The sequence below is a fragment of the Pyxicephalus adspersus genome, chromosome 3 (assembly GCF_032062135.1).
Source record: "Pyxicephalus adspersus chromosome 3, UCB_Pads_2.0, whole genome shotgun sequence".
Taxonomy (NCBI): Eukaryota; Metazoa; Chordata; class Amphibia; order Anura; family Pyxicephalidae; genus Pyxicephalus; species Pyxicephalus adspersus.
The window spans coordinates 48,172,752-48,186,113 of NC_092860.1; the positions used below are offsets into that span (position 1 = coordinate 48,172,752).

At 37.5% G+C, this 13,362-nt stretch overlaps 1 protein-coding gene across 2 annotated transcripts in view; it reads left to right on the forward strand.

Moving 5' to 3' along the window:
* Window positions 1-2,271: 2,271 nt before the first annotated feature.
* Window positions 2,272-13,362, forward strand: part of TMOD1 (tropomodulin 1) — a 35,016-nt gene continuing 23,925 nt past the window's right edge. For both annotated transcript variants that reach the window (XM_072404455.1, XM_072404454.1), the window contains exons 1-3: window positions 2,272-2,425; window positions 10,459-10,606; window positions 12,185-12,341. In XM_072404455.1, coding sequence (XP_072260556.1) covers window positions 10,487-10,606; window positions 12,185-12,341 — 277 coding nt within the window. In that variant the 5' untranslated portion in view covers window positions 2,272-2,425; window positions 10,459-10,486. The remainder of the gene's footprint in view (window positions 2,426-10,458; window positions 10,607-12,184; window positions 12,342-13,362) is intronic.

A 13,362-nucleotide genomic window follows, 5' to 3' on the forward strand; every position in this document is an offset into this window, starting at 1 on the left:
CTCTTTAGACATAACATAAAGTGTAGCCAAAGGCCACTTTTTCTGAGACGTCAGAACTGTCAGCTCTTATTGACGTCTGTGTGCCTTTTTAAAGTGATTCATACTATTTGTCCTGGTGACAGCCAGTTAAAAAAAAAAGAACAATAACCCTTCCCTTCTCTATAAGAATAACATTTTTGTGGTTGGAGACATAATTTAGTCCTGCAGTCTTCTTGTTAGTCCATTGACTTCACTTTCATCTTCTCCTCCAGCAGTGGCAATGGATGGTCGTTACTCCTAAACAACACAACAATTATGTGAGAAGCATTTTGTTCCAAGTTTTCATTTTTCCACAAACTAAGCAATATATTTTCAATTAAAAAAAAACAAGAAATGGTAGTTTAAAAATGTGAGCAAATATCTTGTGAGCAGGTTTAATGAATACTTTGCAACTTACAGCAATTTAAATAGCATGATCACTAGCAACGTGCTGTTAATTCATTATAACACCACCATTTCCATCACCCCATTCATAAAAGTGGTGACATAATCATCACTTTAGGAATGATTACCAGTTCAGTAGCTGACCTTTAATGTTTACCAGTGGTTTTACAACTATATTTATATTTTATAAAGTGGTAATTAGCACTTTACAGAAGATTGCCAGATACTGCTCTTTCCTTTGACAATGGCCAATTTTATAGAACACAATGCTGTTTGTTTCTAACACCGTGATCATCATTCATGCCATTGCATGGCATTGTCATCATACCTTATAATGGAAAGGTGGTACCATATCGGGAACAGTGCGATAGCATATTATTTATGCTGCTCAAGGTACAGTTGTGGTGCACTGGGAAGCCCATTCTAATGAATGACCCAATTTAATGCAACACACAAAAACACATAATGTAATGTGTCAGTTACATATAATGCAGGACTCCTGCTCCTGCTTTTTTATGCAATTACACCAGAAAACTTGTAGAGCTGGTGGAGGCCTGCCAGTAGTGAAAAATAGGTGAGAATTAAAACCTATTGATCTGTACTGAGACTTAAAGAGCCTTTAACTCTTTGCAGCACAGCAAGGCCCTACTGCACATATTAGAGATCATTTTTTCCCCAGAGCATTGTCTCTCACACAATTTGTGTAACCCTTCCAGGACTCCTGATCATTCTAACCCTTCCTCTGGGCTTAACCAATAAACACCTTCAGCAATACTAAAATGTGTCAGGTTTTTGGTAGATCTCAAAAAGATTGCACAGTCAGGTTTTTCAGAGTATGATGTTTAAAATCACCTATAATATAAAAAGAGACAGCTGGTAATAATTCAAAATGAAATACTGCATTCACTCACTCGAAAAAAAAAGCAAAACATATGAACAAAATCTACACAGAAGTTCTGTGTAATTGTTGTAGAAAACAATGATCAGAGCTAATCAAATGAGAACATCAAATCCCCCACCTCCTAGATTGTAAGCTCTTCGGGGCAGGCTCCTCTCCTCCTCCTGTGTCACTGTTTGTACTGATCTGTCATTTGCAACCCCTGTTTAATGTACAGCGCTGCATATTATGTTGGTGCTATATAATTTCTCTTTATTATTATTAATAATAATAATGATGACCCATGAGGATTCTCTGCTGCAATAGGCATCTTCTGGCCGTTGTGTGTACAGATGTCAATAAACAATGACTGATCATGCAGTAAACATATGCTGGGCAGGGGAAATAATATATTGTACATCTTGCATCTACACTTAATACATTGGTACAATAAATGACTGTGCCCCATACAGATAGCATAGGTTTATAAGTTGTTTTTTGTCAATGTTTGTCAATTGAAGATCATTTGTTTAAAAAGAGACTTATCTATCATGCATACATAGCAGAAGGCATAGTTGTTATTGGTATTTTCAGGATCCTCTCTTCCTTCTGTTTTATTATGTAGGTTTGCTATCTGCAGCCCCTGTTTACCTCACTGTAACATTTTATTTTATAAATAAAGTTTATTGCCAATATTACCATTGCAGCTGTAAACCAAAAATCTTCCCCACCTTCTAGATTGTAAGTTCTTTGAGGCAGGGTCCTCTCCTCCTGTGACACTGTATTCGTCTGTCATTTGCAACCCCTATTTAATGTACAGCGCTGTGTAATATGTTGGCGCTATATAAATCCTGTGTATTAATAATGACAATAATAACAAATCCTGCTACTGCTCTAGGAAGCACATCACCTGGTATGGCGCCCCTAGCGGTAGACCTTAACCATCCCTAAGACCCGGCTGTGACGTCACGTGAGTGACAGCTGGAGAGCTGTGAGATGCCTGGCGGAGCGCTGAGCTTTGTACAATAGTTGTCCGGGCAGCTGCTACACAGCCAGACCTCATCCTTCCTCTGTGCTCATCCTCTGCCTGCACTGCTCTGCTAGCAGTAACCCTCATTATACAGGGTAAGGACATATATATCTTCATATTTACTATTCATACTAAACTCAAGCTGCCTTGTGGATTTCATGCTGAGCCAGGACCATATCTGGTCAAAATATTCACTTGTCACCAAAGGGGGGACTGCGCAGCTTCTCTATAAATAGCATAAAGACAGTGATCCTCTGAGATTGGGACAATGCATGTTTGTCTTAGTGTGCATGCCTCACATGCTATGCACTCATAGTCACTACATGCTCACAGGCTGTTATGTGCTGGGATTTTATACTTTTCTATGACTTTTATGTTTATATGTCATTATTGTTCCATTCTCTGTATCATAAAGGGGAATGGGCTGCATGTCCTTCATGTGTTCCCCTTACTACCCAGGAATATGATAGGTGCACATACATGTTAGAAGCATGATTTACTAATCATACAATCATAAGACAAGGAGGGAAATGATGCTGCTCATTAAGAATGTCGCCTATTGATTATTAATAAATGTATTTATATAAATATTTTCTAGTAAAAGGATAATTGTGTTTATAAGCAGCAAATATGTTTGCAAATTCTTATACGTTTTAAGAATATTACAAAAAATACAATTCATACAAACAGTTTATTAAATTGCCTGGAAAAGCATAGATCTCACTTGTCCAGCCAATTTACTTTTTTGTTTTCAGAGGAGAGGGTAAAGAAGAAGAGAGAAAAATGCCTCTACACGTGCTTAAATGCCCTTAAACACCCATAACATTTTAGGAGCATTTATATATGTTAATAGATGTTTAGGAGTCTCCGAATGCTGCAGCCTTCAATCCAAAAACATGGCACCCAAAACACTATATCAGCCATTCTCAGCCAGGGTTCTATGGACCTCCAGAGGTTGGTAGGGGTTCCCTGAATTGCTAAATGATCTCTAGTTTGATTATATCTGCATAGTACTTGGTAGAGCCAGCTGCATGACTCCAATAATGATTTTAGTTGTCTATAAAGTGTTTTTCTGGCCACCACTGCAAGGGGAATTATTTCCACTGGACAGCCAATTAGGAGGTGTTTTTTTTTTCATTGACCCCCTTTTAGTAGGGGTTCCCTGGGACCTAAAAAAAATGTCAAGAGTTTCTTATGAGTAAAAGAAAGGTAAAGAAAGGCTTCTCCATTGATTACTGATTAAATAGGAATTTTACATAAATGCTGAAATTTGATGCTGCAGAAATAGTCCATGTACAGTAAGTCTAACGCTGAGCTCAACCAAACAGCTAGATACACAGATAAAATTCCTTTATGTGATCTGTTGTACCAGCTAAAAGATAAGACATCAATTTTTTGTTTAAATACCTCTGCCTGACAATACTTCCAATGTGAATGTCCATAAGAATTTAGGTAAAGGTCTGGTCCAGTCCTCTTTTTTTAGTCAAGTCCTCTCCATTTTTTAAAAAGTTTTGAATAGAGTGGGTGGGGGTTAGAATTTCTTCCAATATGTATTGCAGGATGTGTCCCTATCCGGGAGATTCACTGGAGGTGTTTCTGGAAGTAGATTGTCATTTTCACGGATGATCATTTTTTAGTAAAGGTGTCCCCGGATGTCATTTACTTAAACAATAGACCTATAATGTTTTACTATTAAGGATATATCAGGGTATGGTACGCTCCCCCTCCAGTGTGCTTGGCATCCTATCTGTACAGCAAACATTCCTAAGGCTGTCACCTGATACAATCACTAAGATTATCTCAAGCTACAATTATTGAGGGTCTATACAAGTCTGAAGAAGGGAATTTCCCCTCACTGAATGAAATTCTTCCTTGCAGGACATAGAAAGCCAATAAAAAAAGAGTTTTACTTTAACTGGTTATCTTAAATTTAAAAAAAAAGTTTTGGCAACATATACACAGTTAGGGGCATCAGCATGCTGATGAGTTCATCCATCTGCTCCTCCCATTTAAAACAATAGATCCTGATTGGCTGAGAGTGCTAACCATTCACCTACCAGTCTTGATGCTGCTGTAAATGGGATTATGCTAGCCCTCAATACCACATACTTCCAGTATTTATTGTTTAGTAAACATGTAACGTGGCTAAATTGTGGTATTGGCATTTCTGAGAGTCATAGAACACAAGAAGATAATAATTACAATGTAAAAAGTAGTTATCAGTGAGTTTCCATTTTCTGTCCTTCATCAGAGAAACCCTGTGTGAACTATTTATAAGGACAATGTATTATATTCTAATTCCAGTACTTGGGGATAATGCTTTTAATAGTAAGGTCACTAGCTTAATTTTTTTATGTTTGACAGTTTTGGCATCTTAATTCTGAATTGCAACTGCAAGTTTCATATCAAGTTCATTATGCAGTTAAAGCTAGTCTGAGCTTTTAGTTTAAATACTGTACATTCCAGGGGCATCAAAACAAATTGTGTACATAGTCTTACATTTTTTGGAAAGCATGTAGGAAAGATTGTCCCCTGCCAGCAGCTGCAAAGAAGGGTTCTTCCTCTGTGTATGGAAGCAGTTATCTCTCTGCAGAGATCTGACCTGCCACCTACTGATTCAGAGATAGAACTCTCCAATTAGCACAAAGAGTATGATTTTCTGATTGCAGTGCATCAAAGTGGCTCATATTGCAGTGCACCTTCAGTACAAAAAATGTTGGTTGCAGATTATCATATGAAAACATCACAGACTAAACTGTATACTATTACCTTGAAACCTAGCACCAAATAACTGGCTTCTGATCTCCTACATACACAGTCTCCGCTTAATAAAGCCTATTCTTATGCATTTTTTTTTTCTTTTTTACCATTGATAAAAATTGTATCACTGCCTGACTATCATGGGTGAACCTAGGTGATCCAGCATACCTGCAATGGGTTTCTTAAAATCATTTGTTATTATCTGGCAAATGTTTCAGTCCTGGACCAGATCCAATATAGATTTGCTGTATCACCCAGGTTCACCCATGATAGTATATCTTCTCCAGTCTTGGAGAGGTTTGTTAAATCAGGCATCAGCACCAGGCCTATTAAATTCCTGTAGGATGTGGAATCAGCAGGGAGCCCTAGGACAGTTCCTGTTGCCTAGGCATGCATTGTTTTTCTGGGAATGAAATCAGTGTGTGAATGTGGATTTGCACAGAGAAGGTGGGCATAGGCGTAGTCAGGCTGACAATGCTGATTGGGAATTCAGGTTCAGTAGTGGAAGGTCAGAGGTTACTTGATTGCTGACAAGTCGACCGGTATTTTATTGTACTTGCAGCATTTATAGGGTTTTCTGGAATATGAATATTCCCTCCTTCCACATTCACCTACTACCCTTTCTAACCCACTGCATGGATAAAATTACATCTAATACTTATTTTTGCTCTCCTAAAACTGTGTTCACATGACGTGTTTCCTGTTAACTTCCAACAATGCCTGTCTATGGTTGCCCACATCACTTGGTCCCTCTTTATTGGCTGTTCAGTGGTGGGGTCTTTTTCATGGACATGCAAGTGACAGGCTGCACAGGCACAATTGCAGACCGGGATCATAAACAGTGCTATTTAGAGAGCCGGATGGCAGATGGCAGCACTTTGTCCTGGTGCCAGTACATTGAATTTATATAGTGGGCACAGGGTGATATCTTTTTTATCTAGAATTTACAAATAAATCCACAAGGAAGACCATTATCATCAAGCGTCCTTCAGAAAATAAACACAATATTTATCTCTGACATTCAGAGTTAGTGATCCCGCAGTCCTAAACATTGGGGGACCTCCTGGGCTCTACCCCCATACAGACTACACCCAGCCTGTCCACCGGGGCCACCCAGACTCAGGCTGCAATTCCTCTATGTTCTGAAGACAGGTGCCCTTTTATTACTATTTGCCAGGAAATATCTGGATTTCTGGCCTTGAAGAGTGCCTGGCCCACCCATTCCTTCAAAAGCCCTCTGGGCCTGGAACCACAAATCCAGTCCCAATGTAATTTTTTCCAGAGGAAAACACATTGAAATCACCTAAAAAAAAATCCTTACAATTCTCGCTTTGCTACATTGTATAATAAAATACTTTCTCCATATGATACTCTAAAGCTGCGTACACACTTGCAATTTTTGTCGTTGGAAAGGATCTTTCACGATCCTTTCCAACGACAAGGGACTGCATGATGCATGAACGGTGCTGTACATACAGCACCGTTCTGCTCTATGGAGAGGGGAGGGGGAGAGCGACGGAGCGGCACCCTGCTGCGCGCTCTCCCCTTCCCTTTCATTACGATCGGCTGTCGTCCATCGTCCGTGGATCCGGCAGGACGGTCGTCCGGACGATGGACGACACCGACTGTACACACGGCAGATTTTCGCCCGATATTTGGCCGATGCCGATTATCGGGCGATAAAAATCTGCCGTGTGTACGTAGCTTAACAGAACATATCAAAGTCGAATACATTTGAAAAAAAATATATTGCTCCTTTGTTATATACCCATCCAATTTTCTGTGAAGGGTTGTTTGCCAGCCTACTTTGTATAAAGAATCTTCAGAATGTATTATAAATGCATTTATATATAGCTCTAGGAACATTGTAAAATTACTCATTTACGTCATGAACTCAAGCAGTCTCCAAAGACAACACTGTAAGTTTTGCAGTGCTTAAACTGAGGAAAGAAAGTTTACATATAAAATATATGAAGACATTTATAGTCTTTTTTACATATGGCTAAATTGTAGTCTTCTGATGACAACGCTAATAAATGTCATAAGTAATAGGTGGTTTGCTGGTTGCTGGGGTAAGTGGCTATGAGTCATGGCACTGTCTTTAAAATAAACTACCAAATTTAGACATGAGTTTAGTTATGGTCATTAGTCATCTACTTAGGATGGAACTTTTCAGATAGGAGTGATGTAAATGGGTAATTTTTGTGGCAGTATTACACTTACTTCTATCTGATATGGATGTCAACCTTAGTGACTTGTGGTTTGTATACTTCTTTTAGGTTGTCATATTATTAAATGGATAATTGTACTCATCATTAAGGCTTTTAGCACCTTCATTCAAATACAAAAGCAGTGTTTATGGGAAAAAATGATCAACAAAAAAGAAAGGCAGGGAAAAGCACATATCAACAAATCATCATACTAATGACCTAAGACTAATGAAAGTTTAAATCTGATTGGTAGCTTAGGTGTACTACACTCTGCATTGCTGCCTGTCTAATTTAAGTAGAGGTATAGTGTTTTTTTATTGAACAAATATTATTGTTTATTTATTGTTCATATTGTGTATTGCATTTAAAGATTTTAATTATAAATCTCGTACATGCCTGCGGTAGCATATTTTTGCATTACCTTTATAAATCTCTTTATAAATCAGGGAATCTGACATTACTTCAAACGTTCCCTGGTAGGAATCAATTACTGCCATTGAAACACATGGACAAAGAAGATTTCCACAAGGGAATATTTGAGGGAATGTCTGGTTCCCTGTTTTATAAATAGAACCCAGTGTGTTGTCTGTCTAATTCTGAGAAGCAGCAGAAAGCACAGCTATTATGAAGTTCTGGTAAATATATATTAATATGAAAGGAATGTTTATGAATCTATTTCTTATTATAGTATGTTTTTTTAAAAAACATTCTTTGTTTAGGTTTTTTTTTTACAAATAACCATACAAAGGAAAAAGACAGTAAATACAAAGACATACATCTAAAAAGTGGCAAGCCTATATTCACTATATAACAATGTATATCGCATAGCGCTAACCAAGGAGACACATAGGGCCTGATTTATTAAAGCTCTCCAAGACTGGAGAGTATACACTTTCATCTGTGAAGCTGGGTGATCCAACAAACAAACAAAATGTATTTCTTAGTGTCATTTGCTATTTGTTAGCACGTGTTTTCAATCCTGGACCAGATCCATTTCAGGTTTTTTGGATCACCCAGGTTCACAAAAGTGACACACTTGACAAAAGTGTATCCTCTGGAGTGCTTTAATAAATCAGGCCCCTAGAAACTGAATGGGGGAGGAGAGGAACAGAAGCTACTGGGGAAAAGGGGATGGGATATAGTAGTAAGTTAGCGAAATGGCATCAATATGAGACTGCAGGGTTAGAAGGCTCGCTGCAAATAGTATGCGGATATATCTGTGTTCAGTTCTGGTTTCAGGTATGCTAAGTACCCAACGGATTCTTGGTATTGCCTCCAAAATAAACAGGTGTTATAGAATTTTTCTTCAGTACTATGTACGAAGTAGGTGAGACACCCAATTAGCATTATCTCATTTATTTTCCTGAACCAAAGGCTTATAGTGGGCAGATCCAGTCTTCTCCACAGCACCCATTAACCAGACGGCAGACTACTGAATTACAGTAGGATTTCAGGGGCCTATCATTGTGATGAAGACGGAAGAAAGCTGGGTCCTTGGGACCTGGACAGTCCGTGAATTGACCTTGGTCCAAAATAAAATTTTTTGAAGTACTAAAGTAACAGGTGAGCTAGTATTGGGCTATTGGGCATAAGGATATGAATATGATAAGGAGGTATGTCATGTAATATGCCTTGCTGGTTTAATTGGTATGGGTTTGTAATTGTTTGTCTTAAACAATACCCATCATATGTAATTAATAGGTTTAGCTTCTCCTATAAGTACATAGAACCAAATCTTTTCAAACATTATTTGGCGTTACATCTTTCCGGCCTGGTAAGAGGTCCCAAACCCCAATAAAAGGACTGGGTAAAGATGTCAGAACCAGATTCCTAAGAATCCACTGAAGCAGAGGCTGTGATGTTTTTTGGAATGAATAGCATTATTATTATTATTATTATTATTATTATTATTATTAATAATAATAATAAACAGGAATTTTACAGTGTCAACATATTATACAGCGCTGTACATTAAATAGATACAAATGACAGACGAATATAGACAGTGACACAGGAGGAGGAGAGGACCCTGCTCCGAAGAGCTTACAATCTAGGATGTTCAGAAAACAAAGTACAGCACCCAAAGGCATGTTGATAAAGGTGAATCAGGGAAGGCAAAATATAAGCAAAGTAAATTTATAAATAATAATTTATAGTAAATATATAGTCATATATAGTAAAATTTTGGTAACAACCTAATGTGTCTGTTTATCTATATCTATCTATAGGCCCTAAGCAGACAACCCTGCTGCCAACATTTTGTTGAAAGAACAATAGTAAATGATAATAAACAACCTTGTAAGTTAATTCTCCATTTAGAATAGGTCATCCAGGGAGAGTGTGCAGAGGTTTTGAAATGCTTCCTTACAAACTCTTACCTTCAATCTAACCATAACTATCCAGTAGTAGTACGCAATGATTGGGAATAGGGGAGACAGCTGACCCAAAATACACTCCCTTATGAAAACATTATTTTTTTACTGTGGTTTAATCTGCTTCTGTGTACTCTTTACATGCTGTCGCTGTCTGACACATGACCCAAAGTACACAAAGGTCTTAACTTGAGAAAACAGTTCTCTATATGGGTACCATAACATGTCAGACTTTTGGACGATCTCACTGAAAGGCTGAATTGTCTAATGCTTCAGCTGATATATTATCACAGGCAAGTATGTAAACAGTCAAAAAGTGTTGTTAACTAATGTCTGTATGTATTTGGACAGAAGTCATGATGATTAGTGACATGTCTATGGACTTTGTAAAGTGCTGCGTAATATGTTGATGCTATATAAATACTGGATGAAAATAATTTTCTTTTGATCCAAAGCCTAGTTCACAGAAACAGATTTTCTCCTTAATATACATAGACCCATATACCCATATGGCCACATTTGTCAGGTCCACACTGTTGGCAGAATAGCTGAGCCTCAATATCATGTGGTAAATAGCAAACATGGTCACCAATGAATTCATACATTAAGAAGCAATCAATTTTGGATTGCTTGGGGATACATGTTGCTGCATTGAAGAGCTGATCAGCTGGACATTAAATCTGAAGCAATATCTTTTTGAAAATGCATAAATATACTTTTTGTTTGAATTAATAGAGTAGTTTCGGTTTTTCTTGTGAAGTACACATATGTTTTTTTTTGTTTCAGGTTGTAAAAATATTCAAAAGATTAGAAAATGTTGCGGCAAAAGGATTTAGAAAAATACCGGGATGTGGATGAGAATGAAATCCTAGATAAACTTACTGAGGAGGAATTGAGAGATCTTGAAGGAGAATTGGAAGAACTAGATCCTGATGTGGGTACCACATTTTACATTTTTATGCTGCTACTTGATTTCTGTTAGTGACAACAACACATTTTAGTCTTTTTTTAAAGCATATCTGAACATAAAAACAAAAAATGTAATATAGTGCAGTTTTCCGCCCCTTGGATGTGGTGGCTGCATTTGTTTTGTGCGGTGTCCTTGTCACATCTAGCTGAAAAGAAAGCAAACAAATCCATGTTTTTTGTGTAAACTACTAGTGCCAGCAATCTTCCTTATAATATAATATTATTACAATTTGATGTTGGGCGTTGGCAGAAAGTTACATAGACCACTTTTTTGTTGGCAACCAGGCACCAACCCTAAAAATCTTATTTACAAGATCATCAGGTGGAAATAAAGTGGAAAAATTAGGAAAGATAACAAAAGTCACACTTATTTCTAAAGCTTAGTACGCTCCCTATGCTGCTGTTTAGCTCCCTTAACTGATTATAATCATTGGAAGCATAAAAATCAACCACTGTTTTCTGCTCATGACCTTTAGGTAAAGGGGTAGGTTGATCTTGTGCTCTGACATGTTGTTTCAGGTAAAGGTAAAGAATGTTCATCCAATCATGGTCATTACCAGTAAGATCAGAGAACCCCCAATGAGCGAGCAGGTTATATAGACATTGGTTCATGCACCCTTACAGGAAGTCATAGGAAATCTTCCCAACAGAGACCTAGACAAAAACTAATTTTCAGTGAATTTCATATTCACTGCTTTATAAATAGACCCATTATCTATGTAAGGGGGCCAGCTGGTGAAAATACCTCTTTATCTTAAGCATACTACACTTTCTACACTTTCTTTGGTCTAGCAACCAATTCTTCAGCCTTTCTCACTTTGTAAAAAGGTCACTTTCCTTCTCAGTATACTTTTTTACACTGGATTTTTTAACAATAATAAAGTTAGATGATGAAAGCTGTAGTGCAGTATAGCACTCTTTGTAGCTAAGTATTGTATTTTTTTTTTATAAAATAATTTTATTGTGGTTAAACAGTGAAAACAGCGTATGCATACACAATTTAAAATTGAGACATACATCTATTGAACAAAATAAAAAGAGACAATACAAAACACGTGTACAATTATCACTTGCACACCAGTCAAATATTAAGTTACCATTCAAAGAATCAGATCAATACAACCACAACAATGCTAAAGCTAGGCACACACGTGCAATTGTTCTTGTCCGATAATCGGTTTAGGACCGATATTGGACGAGGATCTTACATGTGTACAGCGCTCTTCGTCCATTGTCAAAACGACCGTCTTGGCGGATCCACGGACGACGATCCATCGTAATGTAAGTGAAGGGAGAGAGAGAACAGCGGGGTGCTACTCCGTCATTCTCCCCCTCCCCTCTCCATTGAGCAGAATGGTGCTGTTTGTACACCACTCGTTCATGCATCATGCAGTTGTTAGTCATTGGAAAGGATCATGAAGAATCCTTTCCAACAACAAATATTAGCACATAGCCTAACAGAATTACATAGATAAACTGTTCTCAAAACTAACATTTATAAGATAGTTTAACATTAGCACTGTAATTGTATTTTTCTTTATAGAATCAGTTGTTACCTGCTGGTTTAAGACAAAAGAATCAGACCAACAAAACACCAACAGGACCTTTTCAGCGAGATGCCCTTCTAGATCACCTGGAAAAGCAGGCTAAAGAAATAAAAGATAAAGAGGATCTGGTGCCTTTCACAGGGGAAAAAAGAGGTAAGGGATATGCCCGGCTGTAGCATTTGTAAAATAGGTTGATTATTTGTGTTTTTTTTCTGGTGGTAAAATGCATGTTGTATTGCAGGAATTTTAGTTCATGGTTAAAGTGCCATCATGGTTTTCAGAAATCAAAGTCAAATTATTTTCATTGGGAAATTAAATATAATTGCATTATTTGTTTTTTTGGGAGGATTTTTAACTAGAGGGGTTAACTTTGTAACTAAAGCTCCAAATGTCACCTGTGATTCCTTTATTTAACTAACTACCAGATTTTTATCATTGATGCTGGAATAAGTGAAATAACAGGAAAAAACTCAATAATTGATGGACTGCTTGCGGCTGCATTTACACAAGCAGGTGCATGTGCGTTTACCTAGCGGATTAACTGCTAAGAAGACACTGTTAAGGGCTAGTAAAATATTCATCAATAGAAGTCAGTGGGAATGCCAAAGAAGTTTAGCACTTGTATCTGTATTTTGTGTAATGTTTGTTTAGAATCACCGTTATTTAGTGGTGGTAGACATGTGCAGCGTCTCTTTGGTGGTGGACAGACAGTAAATTACATATAAACAACTAATAAACTTTTCTAAAGTATGTCAACATATTTTGGTGTTTTTTCCACACAATCTAAAGGGGAACTGCTTTCCCACTTCTTTTAAAGCCAGCTTCTACACAGTGGTGTAAATGTTGTATAACCATGGGATAACTGCTGGATAAATGCTGCATAAAGGTAGAATAAATGATTAAATAATGCTGAGCAAAGGCTGACATCTCTCCAAGTGGTGCAGCTGAACAACAAGCCATGTAAATGTAGCCTTCTACCAGGATGAGTCATATCATTTTTTTTAGTGCCATTTATAAAAAAAATCAGAGTCATAGTAGAGAACAGTGAATTAGAAGGTGGTTGTAGCATCACAGCTGTGTAATCCTTTACAAGATTAACAAGTGATAAAGCCGATAAAGGTTAGATTTAGTCCAAGTGACTGGTTGCTAATTTCAGCCCTGATGAGTGGGTTAT